Source organism: Setaria italica, chromosome IX (assembly GCF_000263155.2).
Source record: "Setaria italica strain Yugu1 chromosome IX, Setaria_italica_v2.0, whole genome shotgun sequence".
Classification (NCBI taxonomy): Eukaryota; Viridiplantae; Streptophyta; class Magnoliopsida; order Poales; family Poaceae; genus Setaria; species Setaria italica.
This window is the reverse complement of record NC_028458.1, coordinates 43,808,533-43,826,657: the sequence shown is the minus strand read 5'-3', so window position 1 is coordinate 43,826,657 and position 18,125 is coordinate 43,808,533. Positions and strand designations below refer to the sequence as shown.

Sequence of the window (18,125 nt, the reverse complement as noted above, 5' to 3'; positions counted from 1 at the left end):
TGGCGTAGTCCCTTGATTTGAACACTAGCTGTTGGACTGAGTAGATGCTTTGCTTAAATAGGAAGCGGTAAAAGTCGAGTGATTCCCTGTCACTCGCGAGTTGTAGGGGTTGGTTGTTTCGTTTTCTCCTGTCACAACTATAAGGACGATGGACGGGGCAGGGTTTTGGGTAACTCTTTGGTGGTCGGCTGATCGCCCCGTCTGTCTATGAAACTTGCTAAGGCCCGACAGTGGTGGTGTTCGTGATCAAGTGTTTGAAAGTACTAACCTCATACTTATTATGGGATGAGGAAGCCTAGTACCGGATTGAACCTAGACGTAAGCGGTCGCCCCATTGTCCTTGGAACGGAGTTCCCCTGCGGCCGCACGTGGTGGCAAGCGTGGTCACAGAACGGCAGAGGCCAGGTCTGTGGAACCTTGCACCAAAGGAAATGGGCCCGACACGGGTTAGGGGATTGATGGGGAAGGCCGACACAGGAAGCGACCCTCAGCGGTGCGCGGATGTCGTGAGGTTAGGTTCACCATGCATGGTTAAAGAACTCGAATCGATTCATCTGCCTCTCACAGTTTGAGACTGCTTGATCGCTATGCTACCCTGAGTAATCAAGGAATCTGATGATGACATGGTCTTGACGATGCTTATTTACCCTTTAGTTGGTTCTATGTTTGCTTAGAGTAAGTTGCCAATTTAGACCGGATAATGAACGTAGAATCTGAGCTAAAACTTGAATATAAGGATCTACTTAGTGCTTCTTGGCAAACAAACCCCTCAGCCAAAGAGCCTTGCATGTCTAGAAGTGGTGGAGTAGCTTCCTCCTGTCGGTTAAGTCTTGTTGAGCTTAGTAGCTCAGCCTTGTTGTGGCTTTTCTTTTTCAGGCGAAGTTGCTGCTCCCGAGTCTTCTTATGTTGGCACTTGGCCGCCCCAACTCCCTCCGGGTTGGACGGTCGAGTGGGATCCCTCCTCGGACGGCGAGGAGAGGGATCACTGACGTCTTGGCTGGCCTCACCAGGGACGTCCGACCCCCCCTGCGTTTAGCTTCCGCTCTTTTACCTTCTGTTGTTTTCTTTTGAACTTGTAAAACTCTGTTGTTATTGTTGAACTAAATGGTCGAATTGTTTAAATCAGTGGACTTGTTGTATTCTCTGGAACCGCTCACCTTCGTGTGAGTTTGCTAACTCGGTCCTGTTAAAGTGGTTAAATCGGATGAAATCCGACGACATCTCGAGTTATCATGATTAAGGCCGAGTATCGCATGTTAGGCGATCTAACTGTGCCTTAATTAGGCTAATCCGAGGTGGATCCGCCACAGCTGGTACCAGAGCTGGTTTAACAAGACAAAGAACACAATAGGCCCTAAACACTCCTTTTTTTTAAATAAAAGTTGCAAAGAGAAATTTTCGAAAATCTCGTACGATCGTTAAGGATGACCCTAGTATGAGAGGCCCTAGGGGATTTTGGGGTTGTTTTTAGGTGGCTAATACTTATTCGGTTATCTTGCTAACCTTCCAGCACTTCACCACGTGTATCATACGTGTGCCGAGTTCGCATCACGAGTATGCGAGGGTTGATAGGGAGTCTATTCAAAGGACCCTATCATCGCGGTTGTTTCGCCCACGTTTATCATACGTGCGCAGGTTCTGTATGTTAATTCATACGAAGGGTGGTCTGGTTCGATTCCAACGAGCCTATCATCACGGTTGTTCGCCCACGTCTATTATACGTGCGCTGATTTCGCATCACGAGTATGCGAAGGGTTATACGGTTCCATTCAAAGGGGACCTATTTCCACGGTTGTTGTGCTGTCCATGCAGCCTTGAACGCATGGGTGCCGTTTCTATAGTGAACGGTAATGTTTGGGGACGCTTTCGTGGGTGCTGGCCGTTTCTAATATGTTCATCCGATTGTGATGGATTTTAGTTAGTAATTACTCTATAATATTTTTATCCGTATTTTAATCCTTAACCTTTTCAATTTGCATCATAGATATGCACTTGAAATTATTTATTGATCCTAATTTTGAGCTATAATTTTAATATAGAAATCTATATTCTCATCATTTCCTCTATATCTTTATAAATGGTGACACACATCATGCGTATATACCTTAATTATTATATCTTATACCAATAGTGTAAGAAATATATCTTATACCAATAGTGTAAGAAATATACTATTTAGAATCATATATTTTTGTATATTTTTAATTAAGATGATTTGGATTCAAATGTAGGGTTACCTTATGTTATTTTTAACAATACCATATTAGTGGTGTGCAATTTAGTTGCAAATTTAGAGGGTTATTTTAATGGCATAAGCGGGTAATTTTGATGAAAATTAGGGGGCAACTTTAGTTAATTTATATAATGGCAAAGGTGGGTAATTTAGATATAGATTTAGGATGTTATTTTAGGCTATTTTCATAATGACATAGGTGGGTAATGTTTTAGAAAACAGAATAGATCCAATGACTATGATGATTTGAGTCTACCGATTGATGGCTAAATATTTTGCTTTTTTTTAAGAATTTCTAGGATTCCTCTAGAATCCACCTAGGAATCCTAGGTAGCTTCATTTGGAGGCTTTAAAAGAAGCCTCCAATTAGTAATAGTAATATAAGGGCACGTTCCACAGTTTAGACAGCTGCTATCCTTTTGTCACATATAGACAGTGAAATAGATAACTTGTACAGAGATTTGTCTATTAGGTTGTCTGCGAAGTATTTAATCCATTCATGGGCACATAAATCATGGTGATCAAGTATAAAATTGATTTGCGTAGCCATTTTGTTGCTTGTATAAGAGAATGCACGGTGGATTTGAATAAGAGCAACTGATTCAAATGTGCATGTCACAGATGTTAGAAATACTGCAATACTGAACCAGAACAGATTTTGCTCTAGAATTAGAGCAATGCGAGTCATGAACCAATCAAGTTGTGACCAAAAGATTGCACAACAACACAAGCATTACAATGATGGATCCAAGAATAACGCAAACATATTTCTTTCTATGCTGTCAACTCTTCATCCCTACGAACTCCATCACTTCTTCCATTCCCAACTTGAGATGATTTGCTGCCAGCAGGACTGGTATGGCATGAAAAATTCTATTCTTCATTAGGTACTCCTCATACTATGGCTGCAACATACAAATTGGGCATGATCCTAGCACCTGCAAATGGATCACAATTAGTAGAAGAATTGAGTCCCAAGTTCTGAAATTTCTCATCACAGTAAGTAGAGGGCAATGCTAGTTTCACAGAGAAACAAAGCTTCCAGTAGGCATAACATACACATTTTTGCTTCACACATGTAATTGGAAAACACGACAAGAAATTCAAAATCATGTTACATCTAATGAACTCATACGGTACCCAAGCAATGAAGCCTTACACAATCTTCCTATCTATCTACTAGATTTCAATGCACAGCCGACTGAAGATTTCTGTTGCAATACAGCCTTGCTACTGCTTTACTGCACAAGACAAGATATGCCTTGCACAACCTCCTCTAATAACCTGCAACATCTCACCAACACCTGCCCCCTTACAGATCATATCACTCAATTCAGCTCAGCATACACCCTTTGGCAATGCTCAACATACCGACACAGCAGCTCACCACAAGTCTAACACTACTAGGAATTACTCTACCATCCACCAGTTAGTCTACTTGTACTTTTCTGAATACTAGCATATAGTACATGCATCCTGGCTCAGACTCAGACTACCAGGCTACCATCCACCAGCATCAGACTAACAGGCTCTGAATGAAGTTTTGGGAGGGCATCCATAACAGCTGCAGGAATAGGCATATGGAATAGGACTTGTTCATTGATCGATTTTGCAGCTTTGAGGATCTGATGAACAAGCTTAGCTAGAAAAACAAGCCTTTTTCGCTGAAATTGAGATAGGGAAACTACAAGAACTCTGTATCTATCATTGAGTCCATCACTTCCTGCATATTTTGTTGCATACATCGTTACTAAATACAAAAATGTACCAGTAAGAATGAAGAGAAACTATGCCACCAAGCAGAAATGAAAACTGTCAATTAGAACTATGAATGTAGTAACACAGACAATGACAACGTACAATGAGCATCGCATCAAGCTTCTGAAGAGCAGGAAGGTTCACATGAACATCTGAACGGGCCTTTCAAGTCATAATCTGCATGGTCCAGTTGAAAGTAACCAAATAAGACGCATGAGTTATTTTACTTTGTAACAAGATATAAGGTGAGGATTCGAGGAACACTTTATAAGCGGATTCCCGTACCATGAGGCGGTCGGCGAGGAGGATGGCGCTGTCACTGTCAGAAAGGCGCATGAAGAGCTCCTTCTTGGATGGCGGCGCGGGGGAGAGCTCCCTGTCGGCGAGTGGCGGGAGGTCGCCCGGTAGGAAGCAGGCCCACACTGCGTCGGAGTCGGAGCTCGATTCGGCGCCTGCGGAGGTCGATTTGGCGCCTGCGGAGCTCGAATTGACAACGGCGGAGGTCGATTCAGCGGCTGCGAAGCTCGATTCAGCGCTTGCGGAGGTCGAATCGGCGGCGGCGGAGCTCCTCCTGGTGGTCCGCGTGAGCACGCGAGCAGCTTGCTCGACGTAGGAGAGCAGCCTCCCGCGCGCGCCCAAATCAGCTGCTGTTCGCGCGGGATCCGAGCGTGCGGTCGGCGGAGACGAGGCTGTACAACGGTGCTGCAGCGTCTATTACCGCCTCGGAGCACGGGACATTGCCGTCGTCTCGCGAGGCGACGGCTCGCTGAGAGGAGGTGATTTTTGCAAAAGCACCGGCTCGCAGACGGCCGTTGTACGTGCCCTAAGATGTTTTGTCTCCTCGGTCGATCTATTCACATGTATATCGGCCGTTGTGATGGTTATGTGAAAATGTATTTCGGAGTTTACTGAAGCAGTATTATTTTTTGCTAAAAAAAGAAATAGAGAATATAAAAATTGAAACACATAGAACTCGGGCCTCCGTTTGGAAGTTTGGATGCGATTCGGCGGCCTACTTCCGCTCAGATTTTGAGCCCATTAAAGTTTGGAGGCCCACTCTGAGCGCTCTGTTCGTCGTAACCACCACCGCCTGGTCCAGCGTCCTCCTTTTTCAATCGCTTCCGAGCCCGTCCGCCGCCTCCTCGTCACTCTCGCAGCCGCCACTTCTAGAAGCTTCTGCGCTGCTGCTGCGCCCATGGCCGCGGAAGCCAAGACGCCGTCCCTCGCCGAGGTACGCAGAACCCCGACTCCTGTAGCCCCTTCTGTCCTCTGGTGCACGCAGTTCCCGATCTGGATTGCGCGACCCGGTGTGGGGGCGGATCTAGAGGGCGGCCCCAGATCTGCGGTTCTCCGATGATCCCGTGGGGGATTGGGATTGGATTCCCGTACAGCGTTCGGGTCTAGGTCTGGTGGCAGGGGTCGTTTGTTTGCCGCTGTCGATTCCGAAATGGCGATTTGGTTGGTCGGGAAAGTTTGGTGGGATTGAGGACCTGTGTGCGTAGGTGGTAAGGTTTTTAGTGGAGGAAGATCAGGTTAGCTGCTCCTAGTTTGAATTTTGTTTTGGAAGTAGTGTTAATTAGCTCCTGTTGAATGCTGCTAGATTCGAACTTTGTGTTCGTTATGCTGTAGTTGGTGTAGGTTGGAAGGTTTTAGTGCCTAAACGGCTAAACGTGTAGAATTTTTTGAGTGGTGCTGTAGATTTCAGGATGAAAGACCTGAAGATTGATGGGGCTATAAGAGTTTCTGGTAGTCTAGAAAAAGCAAAGACAAATACTGATCGTGTAAATGCTCCAGAGGATTTGGTGATTCTGCAACACCGTATGTGTTTCTAGGAGTCTTATGATATCAAAATAATAGGAACTTTTCACGTGATTAGATATTTTGGGAGATTTCTTGGTGGATGTTTGCTTTGTAGCAAGAGTATTGCAACTGTGCCAATTTCTTTTTTTCTTATAAGGGAATATGTTTTATTATCTGGTTCTTTCAAAATGTCTAACTTATGGAAAATTTATAACTATTTACTTTATGAATTTTCTAGTAGAGAATTTACCGTTGAAAGTTGCAATTCACTTCTTCTAGAATGTTACAAGAATCATTAGTTGTTGCTCACTCGTTTGCAAATAGGCGTCAACTTTGACTTTACTATTCAATCTTTGGCTGACAATATATTTTTTTTTCAAATACGTAGTGTAAAATGCAAAACTAGCATTAGACTTGCCATCAAAATACTTCAAGAATTATACTTCTAATGAATATGCATGAAAACTTAAACCAGTCAAAGTTTGAATAGTAGAGTCAAAGTTGTCAGTGATTTGTAAATGGAGGGGGTACTTCTCAGGAATTGTTTTAGACTATATAGTTTTAATCTGTCAATGGATTGGGTTGGATGGGAATCATAAAATAGGTCTTCGCTTACTGTTTTTAGGAGAATTGAAGCAGATGTTGGTGGTTTAAAGATAGTGTCAAAGGCTTTGCGCATGTGAATCAGAGTTTTATAGAGAGGATATTCATGTTATAGGTTTTTGGTAGGAAGCTCAATGGTGCAGCTTTTTGAATATAAAGCACATTTTTATTAACGATTTTTGACAGTACCTATAGGGTCTGTTTGTTTTTTGTATCAGTGTTTCAGAAAGCACTAGGTGCTAATTGGGCAGGTTAGACAGCGCCTATGATGGCCAATTTTTGAAACAATGTTCCATGCAAGAACATTCTCATGCGTATATACCATTTTGCTTCTGTGATCAGCATCAGTCATTGTTTATCTATTCTTATTTTGATCTTTTGCTGTACTATGCTTATTAGATCGTGGCATTGGGTGTACTTATATTTACAACTTCTATAATGAACATGATGCACATAGTTTATCTGATTTTCGTGTTTTCACTTCTTCTTTGAAAAGTTGTGTTCTTTGTTGAATTATTTATGTGGTTATATATTTTTAACAATTTGATCTGATGACTTTGGTTTTATGGGTTTCAAGTACTGCTTATAGTGATCGCTACCATGCGCTAGTTGTATGAGTCGGACAGCTTAGTCGATTATTAAGTTGGGTTAGCAGTTTGGCTTCTGCATACATTTCCCTTGAATACTGTTACACTTGCTGCAAGCATTTCTGGTGTTTGTGGCTTGCAAGAATTTGCAAGGAACCTCAGGTTTCCATCATGGCTACATGTGTATCAAAGAGGTTCCTTTCTGAAAGTAATATGCATGCAGACTTCTGGTGTGTATTGACCAAAAATCACTTGGTTTCATGTTAGATGCAAAATTTGATTCATTTTGATGTATTTTACTAGGATAAAGTTGCTTGTTGAGCTTTCCTACAAGTTGATTGCTCTTTGATCTGCTACTTTTGATTTGATGATCTAGAATCAGCGTTATTGACCTCATATTTCATCTGTAGGAATATTCACTCCCCCCAGAAGAAGTTCCGGCAGAAAAGGCTGCTGAGGAGAAGCCCTCTAGTGGTACTGAGACTGAAGCTGCTCCCTCAACGAATGATGAAACTCCTCCAGCTGTAGAAGACAAGAATGAAACTCCTGAAGTGCAAGATACTGCTGACAAGTCAGAGGCAGAAGAAACCAACCCTGTAGCAGAAGAAACGAGTGAGACTGCTGAGGAGGAAGAGGCTGAGGAGAAACCTGAGATCAAGGTTTGGTGCTGCTGAAAACAACTGATGATATCACTTCAGTCTCATGTTGATGAATACTAAGCATTTTGAACTTCCAATATACAGATTGAAACAGCCCCAGCAGATTTCCGTTTCCCAACAACAAATCAAACAAGGCACTGTTTCACACGCTATGTTGAATACCACAGGTAGGGTTTGTCATTATGGTATTTCACAAAGTCGAATATGTTATATGTGACATTGTTTTATGTTCAGCCATTCTTAGTAACTGTGTTTATTTAATCAGGTGTGTAGCTGCAAAAGGAGAGGATGCTCCAGAGTGTGATAAGTTCGCAAAGTACTATCGATCCCTTTGCCCAGGTGAATGGGTATGTATTTCTTGCTTTCACCACTATAGCTTGCGTTCTGCCCTTGTTGCCTGTTCTGGTGTTGGGGTTAAGGATGTAACTTTTTGAGGCATGTGGAGTATGCCTCAAGATAGTGAAGTCTTCCACTTTACGGTAGCAGTACTCTTTTAATAAAATAACATTACGGTAGTAGTGTAGTTTTGTTAATATATTTTTCCTGAAAAAAAAAATCTGTACTTTGTGACAAGATTGCGTATGGTAGCTCACCTTGGCTAGCAAAGTTATGGTGGAGATGCATGTTTCATCTCTTGCCTAGCCTTGCTTTTGAGTCAGGTGAGAAAGAATTTCTTTGCTTTCCAGGCAAGAGTGAAATTGGCTCTCTTTTCTTAGCGAGGTTTCTATTTTCCCATTATCAAGTCTAGGCAAAGTTTACAAAGAGCCCAAACATAGCCTTAGGAGTTCATGATAAACCTACTTGTTTAGTGCTAATTTTTTTGGAAAAAAAAGTCCATAGTGTTAGTTTTTCATAAGTTGCACCCGTTGTAGCTTGTTAAGTTGAATATGTTGAATTTTCATCAGTCAAAGCCTCAAAGGTTAAGCACCTGAACATAACTGGTCAATAGATATTTGAGCATTAAATATGTATGTCTAGAGATTTTTTCCTGGAACAACATCTACTCAATATAGCTTCATACAATTGTCCATGTCACTATATAAGATTTTAACGATGCTGGGCACTATTAGCATTTGAATTTGTGCAAATTGTGAATATACGAGTTCCTAGTCAACGTGTAGCTTTCAGCCCAATATCTGCACTTGTTGTTGGCTTCACTACTTTTGGCTTTGACCTGTATTGATAAAAGTGAATCGATGGTTCAGTATTACAGCAGTAGCATAGTAAATCAATGATAATGTTGCATACGCTTTCTTTTTGCTATATGCATATAATCATATTAAACAATCAATGATCTAAAGGTATTTTCTGATTTCAAACTGTCTGATCGCACCTACTACACAAATTAACCATTTCCAAATGATGCATAGTCCCTCAAAATTTGAACCTGGGGATGTTGGTCTTGAACATGACTGTAATGTTTCATACGCAGGTTGATCGCTGGAACGAGCAACGCGAAAACGGCACCTTCCCTGGACCTCTGTAATCCCATCGAATGGAGAATGAACTGGTGATGTTGCGCCACCCTCTCTTCCTTGGTGACTGGTGCCAAGTTATCAGAAGACAGAGAAATCTTCTTTTTTGGAGAACACTACGAAATAAAATGATTCTTTTTGACTTGAGAAGCATGACTTGTACTATCTAACAGTCATGTTCTGCGTTGCTGAGAAATTCGCATCACATCTATAATTTTCCTTACACTTGAAAAGGATTCCTGTTTTCCCATCTTTGCACTGTAACGCAGCTTACACATTTGATGCACTAACATTATGTTTCTCTGGCAGCAGATGGTAGTCTGATACCAGAAAAAGTAATCCGTGGCAATAAGCTTGACTGATGTCTTAGTACCCACGGTTTAGAGTTCTCAGTTCTGCACTAATGTTGCTGCTGCATTCTGTGTTTATTTACCCAATTTTCCAAATGAAATTTGGATTCGTCTTCAAAAACTTAAATGGCTTTTCTCAGTTGGGTTCAATTTATATTTAGGCAAACGAATTAGTGGATTTTTGACACTCAAATTATCACAACAGTTTGATTTTGGTCCTCAAATATAAATACCGGACAACCTTGGGCCCTCAAGCTATTCTGTGCTTAGACAATGGTTTGTAGAATGCAACCTAAGTAGCCACTGCGAACTCTGATTTTTTGAGAAATAGGCCTATATATAAATTTGACTTATTTCGAGCAGTACGTTACCTAGTTCGAAAAGTTTCACTTTCTCTGTAGAAAAAAGAAAAGAAATGCTTTTGACTCTGCCGTGGAAAATCCAGCTTTGATTAAGGCTGAACTCCGGCAGAATATGTAGACACGGCAATGATCCGACTAGAGTCCAGACTAATCCTACTCACTGGCCATCCCCTATTGAGATAGCTGTTTGAAAAATCTATGGCTAGACAACATTTTGCCAATGATCCCAAAATCTTATTTCATAATTATTGCGGAGTGCTTTTGTAGTTCCTCAATACATTAATCTCATCCTAATCGAACTTTGTATCGGGTCACAACTCCCCTCTATTTGGAGCGGGTTGGATAGATTATTGGTTTATCTAAATAGTTATTAGGAAAAAAGGTAAAAAGATCTGCTAAGCACTGTTTTTTCATCTAATTGAATTGGAAAACGGAGATCTATCAAACATGCTCTAGCTACCAATCACTTGTATTAAGACGCACCTTTTCTCTATTCTCCTCTGCAGGCCGAAAGGATCGTTTCCCCTCGAATTACAGAAGGTCAAATAGTGAATAGGATTACTCGTCTAAAATAAAGGTAAAAAATGATGAAAAAATTGTTCAGCCATTCCTGAGGTGGGTGAGAAATATGCAGGCGAACTTTCACTTTCCTGTTTTCGTTCGCAACGATATCCTTATAATTAGTAAATTCGATACCTATCTTCCTATGATTCCAGTTCCAAATGGAAGCTCGAAAAAGCAGCACATGCCGGAACACACCAGTCACCCATCCTGTCTGGGCCCCCACCAAATCCGACGGCCACTACAGCGACGCCGCAGCCTCCCCGTGCTCAAACCAAAACCCCCCTCTGACACCACAAACAACCTCACGTCACGCGCGCGAACCCAAACAAGTCCGGGATCCGCGACGTACCGGCTCCGACCAATCAGGACCCAGCGTTCCACGCTGGCGATCCGCGCCAAAAGACCCAAACCCCTCCCGGCCGTCCGATCCGCCAAGAAGAAACACACCCACAGCCGATCCGGGCCGCCCACCCCTCGCGACCCGGATATACCACGCGGATGCCGCCCTATAAATAGGAGGCGGCGGCCTGACTTGCTCATTTTTTCCGGCCTCCCTCTTCCTCGCGCGGCGCCTGCCCCGATTCGAAGCGTGCGAAGAGAGCGAAGCCAGCCCGGAGAGGTATGCCCCGCGAGCCCCTTTTCCTCTTTCCCCTCCTCGGCGGTTTCTAATTCGAGGAGGCGTCGTTGTCGCGAGAATCGCGGCCGTGCGGATTTTTTGCTTGTTTCGATTTCGAGGTTCGTGGGTTGGGGATCGGATGGGTTAGGGGCTTTGGGGGTTGCGCGGCAGCGGCTATGGGGTGTTAGGGTTTGCTCGGCTGATCTGATTCGATTTGGGCGGAAACTGCCTGCTGCGTGCTGGTCTGTGCGGTTTCGATCGGGATTGGGGTATTGTAGCTATTGCAGGGGCGATTTCGGTGTATTAGCTATTATTTCGTGCGGAATTGCAGCCCTGTTGGAACTACTGGTGAATTTAGGGGATTTAGTGCTCGTTCGCATGGTTCCCTCTCCCTCTGGAATTTAGTGTTGCTGGGAATATAACGTATGGATGTTACGAGGGCCTACTGGGATACTCGATAGTTCGTGTGGTAGTTTATTGCTGTATAGCACTTCCGATTTTGCGTTCTCTTGCAAATTTAGTGGGTTCAGTTAACAATACTTAACATTATCACCTTAATTGATGTTCCCTAGTTTGAAAAGTCCCGGTTCAGTATGAATTCGGGCTTCGCTGTGGAAACTTTATTAGACACATTGTTGGTTTGAATTGTGCATTCTTGCTGGAGTTGATACTTATTCCCTCTGTCCCAAATTACTATTCGTTTTGGATTTTCTAGGTACATAGCTTTTGATATGCACGTAGATATATACTATGTCTAGATACATAGCAAAAGTTATGTATCTAGAAAAGCCAAAACGAATTGTAATTTGGGATGGAGGGAGTATGATTTGGAGTACTCTTATATGCTATTGGGTGTTCCGATTGTGCTAGCTGTTGAGATAAGAAGTAGAATCAGATGTCATCTGTTGGCTACGGCAAGCACCATATTGTTGTGTTTGATAATTATAGCCATTAAAGTTGCTGCTGAAGAACTAGTGGTTGAATTTGAACATAGGACAATGATAATATTTGTTATTTGACTGGTGGTACTTGTTATTTGACTGCATTGCAAGAATCCTACGTTCCTTTTACAATTGTTGACAATTGTGACATGTATGTTGCAGGTTCACATGCATGTGTGATTCATTTTGTGAATTCATGCATTTTTAATAGTTGCACTGTAATTCCATTCCATGTTGATAATGTTCACTAAGTAGATTTGTATGGTTTGGCTGTATGATTCTCAGAGACCTAGACTGTAATTGTATGTTACATCTGCAATGTCATTTATTCCTGGAACATAGGTGGTTAGATGCATATATTTTGATGTTGATTTTAGTTTGCATGGGCAATGGTCACTTAGGTATTTATGCTGGCCTACTACTATTTCCCGTTTTAACTCATTACCCAAAAATTCACTGCTAGAAATATGTTTGCATAATCTGTCTGGTTCTAGTTCTATTGTACCTTTCCCTATTCTGTATCCAGTCAAAGTCTATAATGATGACCACATTGTGCATGAGTGGAAATGATAATAGCTGACAGAATTATTTGGACAAGTAGTTTATTTTCACATTCTGAAATGAAGATTTATCTGCATATTCTTTACTGATTCAATTTGGATTGTAATTTGGGGGGATGTGATTTTTTCTTTCTTATTGCAGATGGCCCGTACCAAGCAAACTGCTCGTAAGTCCACGGGAGGGAAGGCCCCCAGGAAGCAGCTTGCAACTAAGGTAAGGTTCTTCAGATATGTATTTGTTTTGTCGTAAGACTTAGGTTTCAAGCTTCAACTGAATATGACCTTTGTTGTATTGCATCATAGGCTGCCCGTAAGTCAGCACCCACCACTGGAGGAGTGAAGAAGCCCCACCGCTACCGCCCTGGAACTGTTGCCCTCCGGTTTGTAAAATAACACCCTTGGATTTTTCACCTGTCCAGCCTAGTATTTTGCTGCTTGATTGATTTGCTGTGTTGCAATTGCATTTTAACAGTGAGATCCGTAAGTACCAGAAGAGCACTGAGCTGTTGATCAGGAAGCTGCCCTTCCAGAGGCTTGTTAGGGAAATTGCACAGGACTTCAAGGTTGGATATCTGAGCTTAACTTGTATATGAGATTTGTGTTTTGGCACTTTATTATATCGTGTTATTGATGACTGGCTGATCGACCCTGTTTTTTGTTTCACAGACTGATCTGCGTTTCCAGAGCCATGCCGTACTTGCCCTCCAGGAGGCTGCTGAGGCGTACCTTGTTGGTCTGTTTGAGGACACCAACCTGTGCGCCATCCATGCTAAGCGTGTGACCATCATGCCCAAGGACATTCAGCTGGCCAGGAGGATCCGTGGCGAGAGGGCTTAATCCCCTCAATCATTGTGACAAAATGAAGAATCTCGTGTCGTAGTAGTGGCTTAATGTGGTGCCATGTTCCGGACATCTGAGTAGGGCTTGTTCTGTGGATCATAAGTTTCTCTTCTGCTGTTTGCTACTACCTTGTTGGTGTTATTACTAGGGTCGAATACTTAAATCGTCTAATGTTGGTGCCGCGTTGACAGTTTGTGACATTTGTGCTGTGGCTGATCGTTCGTTAATGTCAAGTACTGCGTTACAGTGCGTGTATTTTTTCGCCATTTTCCCTGCATATCTCATGCAGGTACTTCGCATTATCTTCACGTTTTACATTTTCAGTTCATATGCGGATATGCCAATAGCATGTCATCACTAACCCGCCCCTACGTCAAGTGGTATATGACAACCTGAGTAACCTGAGATGAGATTTGTTTGATCGGCGCTTTAAAAATGAAGAGTAAAATCATATCATTTACTCGTTGGTTAAACGGGACGAAAATACGGAAATTTGATTAGATTCGTTTTCCACTGACGTTTTTCTGCCAGATCCGCGCGTCTTCGCACTAACTCAGAAATTTTCGAGCTCAACGTGCTCTCTCAACAGTCGTAGTGCGTGGGATCTCATCGGATTAGCTTCCCTTAAACGAACGGAAAGGAGAGCAAGCAAAGCCACCTCGCGGGATCAGTCACGAGGCCCGACTGACCAGAACCACCTCCACCGCATCCCCTCACGCCCCCGCGCGCTGTCGAATTGGCCGCCGGCGAGATGGCGACGCCGACGCCTCTCACCGTGGAGGACGTGCTGCGCGTCAACGGCAGCCGCCGCTTCGCCGCCGCGATGGCGGCCGCCTCCCCCTTCACCTCCCTCGCCGACGCCCTCCTCGCCGCCCGCCGCATCTGGCTCAACGAGGTGGGTCGCCTACTCGCCTTCGCCTTGGCCTCCACCCCCTTCCTACTTGAAATTCTTCCCACCAGGCCATCTTCTCTCCGTGTACTGATGATGCTTCGCTGCCTCTGTGCGCGCGCGGCTCATCGCTCCATCGGATCAAGGTCGATGTCAACGGATGGCTCGAGGCCTTCGCGGCGCACCCGGCAATCGGAACCACCTCCCCCTCCGTCTCCAAGTCGGTGGAGTGCATCCCTCCTCCCCCTCCTGTCCACGCAATCCCACTGTTTACTTTCAGTTCTCGTCTTTCTGTTGTTGATCGTTCGAAGCTCAAGTAACTGTGGCTGTGTGTATCTTTTAACCGGCGTACTAATAATTACTCCTATATAAGGCATGAAAACAAGTACATGACATGCTTGCGCGTTATGTTGAATCCAAAGCATTAAAACGCGGAAATTGAACTGATGGATTCTTTCACTCGACATGACTAAGGACAAACAAAATGGCACCAGTCTCTGTGTTGGTAATCTCTGTTAGCTTTTTGGTTTAGGTGGAGCAAGGAAGAACAATCGGCAGCTATCTCCACAGCCACAGATTCGACTTCCCAGGTGCCTTTTACATCAGCTCTTTGGTTTCCTTGTACTATCGTATATGATCTCTGGACTTAATTTGCTTTCTCCACCTGCTGCAGGAGCTGGCAGAGTGGAATGCCAAGTACAGGGAGAAATTCGGCTTCGTGTTCATGATTTGCGCGTCTGGGAGGACTGCACCTGAAGTCTTGGCTGAGCTTAAGGTCTGCACACATCACCTCAATCTTTCAGATTCCAGTGTTTGTTTTCCACAGTAGATATTTGTGCTACAAATTTCTGGTATGGTCCTCCAGATTCAGTGTTTCGATTTTTGATAAGTCCTCTGGAAATACCAAGTTGAAACCCAAAGTATAATCAGGACCATTCCTGCACATATCTGTAATCTTTGAAAATAAAAGACTCGATGAATCTGAAATCTTCTTATCCAAACTAAAAGCTAGAACGATATTGCTTTTGACTCTGACAGGTTTTTTATGTTTAATGATTGCTTTGGTATGCTTCACTGTGTTGGTAATATCATGGTCCATCGCTGAAGGATTAACTTAAAGAATGTATGCAGTTTTTTATTTCTTTCATTGTAATCACCTTCATATTGTCCTGCTGCTATTTCAGAGACGTTATGTGAATAGGCCAATTGTTGAACTTGAGGCTGCAGCACAGGAAGAACTTAAGATAACTGAACTGCGTCTTGCAAAGCTTTTCTCATCAGAGCCGACTGTTCCCTCTACTACTACTAAAGCCCCCAACATCCAATCAGATAAAGCAGCAGGTATCAATTCCATTCTATCTGTTTCTAGGTTCTACAGAAAGTCTGCCTTTTCACGTTATTTGTTTGTGCAGTATTGTTGTATCTATCACATATCTGTAATTCTGTATGCAAGCCATCTTATGCTCACAGGCCCACACCTTGCATACAGTGGTATACTAGAAACACCGTTGAATCTGTTTGATTCTTCCTTATCCGGAAGATCTGTTATTTCATTCATATCAATATCATGTACCCCGTGCTTGAGCAGCTGAACTTGGCATTTGTTCTCCCCCTCCAAATGCTAGGGCATTGACCATTTGTGATCTATTTTGATTAACAATCACAGTTTACGAAATACTGCATAGTGCTGCAAATGAATATGTCCATGGAGTTAGTGCTAAGATCTTCTTATTGTTACCCACTTTGTTAATTTAAATAGTCTAATGAATTTTCTCTCAATAATAGAAATAGAATACTAACAATAATGCATCTACAAAGACTTAACATATCTTGCAAGAAACATTTTTGAAACAAGAACAAAATAGTTCACAGCAATATATAAACAAATGAGCTGGTGTTACTGAATGGGTGTGCTGTTTGGGAGCATTGATTTCATCTAGTTTACAGTCATACTACCATAATCAGAATCCGTACTTTCATTATCATTCTCATTGCTTCATGCGCTTTGCTAGCATAGAAAAACATTTTTCCTCTTGGGTTTAATTATTTTGCATACATATACAATTTGGTTTATTCTGCTTCTCATCAACTAAATTTTCAAAAGATCGCATACGGATTATTGGAGCACATCTTGGAGCTCTCCCCCAGCCTTGTGCCAATAAAGCTCCTGACATTACAGGTAGCTCCAACCGAAGTCGGCCCCCCATTACAACCCATGTGCTGGATGTTGCCCGTGGATCCCCTGCTTCTGGAATCGAAGTTCATCTGGAGATGTGGAAGGATGTTTCAGCTCCTCCGTCGTTCAGCAACAAAGATTTCAGTGGATGGGCAACTCTTGGCACTTCAGTTACAAACAATGATGGCCGCAGCGGTCAGCTGATGGACATTGTTGACAATGCCGCTCCTGGTTTCTACCGCATAAGCTTCAACACTGGCAAGTATGCGCCTGCAGGGTTCTTCCCTTATGTCAGCATCATATTTGAGATCAAAGAGAACCAGACGGCAGAGCACTTCCATGTTCCTCTCTTGCATTCCCCTTTCTCCTTCACCACTTACCGTGGTAGCTAAGTTGTTATGTACGTGTAATTACCTCAGCTTGTTGGTGTGTTTAAGACAGCCGTGTAAACTTGACACTTCCATTGCGATGAATAATCTTGTTCCATGTAGGCAGGCTTTAAACTTTAAATACGAATATTGTTGCTGTTGCTGCCTATGATCAAATGACTAGTACTGTCCTCTCCATCCGTTTTAGTACTGTCCTCTCACTGTTCGGTGATGTGTTCGCCATTGTAGTTGGTGATACGGCAAGGACGTCATTTCACGCAGAAAAAAGTTGGAAACATTCGCATAAGAGCGTGAATAAATGGTAAAATAATACTATGTAATGTATGCCAATGTTCCAACTTCATATTATATCGCATATTCACGTGAACTAAGAGCAATGTTTTGGCTAGCATTGTCTAAAACAGATCTTCGGTGTAGATGTCATTCATTCAAATTGTATTTGTAGGTTGTTTTGACTTTTGTAGATACATTTTTTCTATACATCTATATATATATTATGTCTAAATGCATAACAAAATATATCTATCTGGAAAATTAAAACGACATACAATTTAGAACAGAGGGAGTAGTATTTTCTGGGAAAGGAGTGATCAATTTGATCTCGACCAAAATTTGTTGCCGCTTCGGCCTCATACATTTGTTTGGCCTCATACATTTGTTTGGGCCAGATTCAGTTAAACTGAGCCTGATCATTTGGGTAACTTCAACGCAGAGATGCTTTGGGATCATGGATCCTCTGGAAACATCGCAATGCTTGTGTCTTTGATGGATCTGCTCCAAATCTACATGGAGCTCTTCAGGCCTTCATAGATGAAGCACATTTGTGGCAGGTAGCTGGAGCCAAGGGGCTCACTGCTCTGCACCTAGAAAGGGTGGTGATCTGGAGTTTAAAATAGGGGTTTAGTCCGATTAGGTCTTTTTTTTTTACGTAAGAGTAGTGCCAATGGTTTACATCCCTCATCCTGGTTCAAGGTGGGGTGATGTCCTATAATTTGGATCTTTATTCTCTCTTAATCAAAGATACGCAGCTCTCCTGCGTGTTTGAGAAAAACTTCAATGCAGAGATAATAACCCCTGTAAAACAGGAAAGTTGCCATACTCTATTAGAAGTCAATTCGTTGCACATATACCCCTCAACAAGTGGAGACTTTATCTTCCATTGATAAAAAAAACTTGATTTCCTTTTTTTTGCTACATAGATACACTTACATACATGTGCACATCGAATCTATTACAAACTACGAAGCTACTAGCAGATGTCCGATGGAAAATTTCCCATCGGACACGCCGTCAAAACATTTTAAGGCAACAACTACAACATAA

The 18,125-nt window shown here is 42.7% G+C and overlaps 3 protein-coding genes and 1 long non-coding RNA gene across 5 annotated transcripts; 3 read left to right on the top strand and 1 right to left on the bottom strand.

Annotated features, from left to right (window-relative positions):
• Positions 1-2,857: 2,857 nt before the first annotated feature.
• On the bottom strand, positions 2,858-4,808 carry LOC101774856. 2 transcript variants are annotated; one of them, XR_002675699.1, is made up of 3 exons: positions 4,277-4,808; positions 4,094-4,168; positions 2,858-3,171 (listed from the first exon to the last, which is right to left on the bottom strand). It is a non-coding gene; the product is annotated as an uncharacterized LOC101774856 (long non-coding RNA). The 2 variants fall into 2 exon arrangements; XR_215931.4 differs by lacking the exon at positions 2,858-3,171 and adding an exon at positions 3,181-3,956.
• A 258-nt stretch (positions 4,809-5,066) lies between these two features.
• LOC101772827 (cytochrome c oxidase subunit 6b-1) lies at positions 5,067-9,491 on the top strand. The gene is made up of 5 exons (XM_004984092.3): positions 5,067-5,222; positions 7,392-7,640; positions 7,725-7,807; positions 7,906-7,987; positions 9,073-9,491. Exons 1-5 carry the CDS (start codon positions 5,187-5,189, stop codon positions 9,124-9,126), a joined length of 504 nt encoding a protein of 167 aa, XP_004984149.1. The 5' UTR covers positions 5,067-5,186; the 3' UTR covers positions 9,127-9,491.
• A 1,367-nt stretch (positions 9,492-10,858) lies between these two features.
• On the top strand, positions 10,859-13,603 carry LOC101773505 (histone H3.3). The gene is made up of 5 exons (XM_004984093.2): positions 10,859-11,010; positions 12,651-12,722; positions 12,812-12,888; positions 12,981-13,071; positions 13,175-13,603. Exons 2-5 carry the CDS (start codon positions 12,651-12,653, stop codon positions 13,343-13,345), a joined length of 411 nt encoding a protein of 136 aa, XP_004984150.1. The 5' UTR covers positions 10,859-11,010; the 3' UTR covers positions 13,346-13,603.
• A 358-nt stretch (positions 13,604-13,961) lies between these two features.
• LOC101774186 (uric acid degradation bifunctional protein TTL) lies at positions 13,962-16,950 on the top strand. Its single transcript, XM_004984095.3, has 6 exons — positions 13,962-14,243; positions 14,384-14,457; positions 14,770-14,827; positions 14,911-15,012; positions 15,422-15,578; positions 16,342-16,950. The coding sequence occupies exons 1-6, from the start codon at positions 14,100-14,102 to the stop codon at positions 16,803-16,805; spliced, it is 999 nt and encodes a 332-aa protein (XP_004984152.1). The 5' UTR covers positions 13,962-14,099; the 3' UTR covers positions 16,806-16,950.
• The last annotated feature ends 1,175 nt before the right edge of the window (positions 16,951-18,125 follow it).

What these genes read in the sequence shown, in the direction of transcription:
- LOC101772827 (XM_004984092.3), top strand. Translation starts at nt 5,187, where the DNA reads ATGGCCGCGGAAGCCAAGACGCCGTCCCTCGCCGAG. An exon ending in CGCTATGTTGAATACCACAG is followed by an intron (nt 7,808 to 7,905) that starts GTAGGGTTTGTC and finishes TTATTTAATCAG; the next exon opens with GTGTGTAGCTGCAAAAGGAG. An exon ending in CCCTTTGCCCAGGTGAATGG is followed by an intron (nt 7,988 to 9,072) that starts GTATGTATTTCT and finishes TTTCATACGCAG; the next exon opens with GTTGATCGCTGGAACGAGCA.
- LOC101773505 (XM_004984093.2), top strand. Translation starts at nt 12,651, where the DNA reads ATGGCCCGTACCAAGCAAACTGCTCGTAAGTCCACGGGAGGGAAGGCC. An exon ending in GGAAGCAGCTTGCAACTAAG is followed by an intron (nt 12,723 to 12,811) that starts GTAAGGTTCTTC and finishes ATTGCATCATAG; the next exon opens with GCTGCCCGTAAGTCAGCACC. An exon ending in AAATTGCACAGGACTTCAAG is followed by an intron (nt 13,072 to 13,174) that starts GTTGGATATCTG and finishes TTTGTTTCACAG; the next exon opens with ACTGATCTGCGTTTCCAGAG.
- LOC101774186 (XM_004984095.3), top strand. Translation starts at nt 14,100, where the DNA reads ATGGCGACGCCGACGCCTCTCACCGTGGAGGACGTGCTGCGCGTCAAC. An exon ending in GCCGCATCTGGCTCAACGAG is followed by an intron (nt 14,244 to 14,383) that starts GTGGGTCGCCTA and finishes CATCGGATCAAG; the next exon opens with GTCGATGTCAACGGATGGCT. An exon ending in CCACAGATTCGACTTCCCAG is followed by an intron (nt 14,828 to 14,910) that starts GTGCCTTTTACA and finishes CACCTGCTGCAG; the next exon opens with GAGCTGGCAGAGTGGAATGC.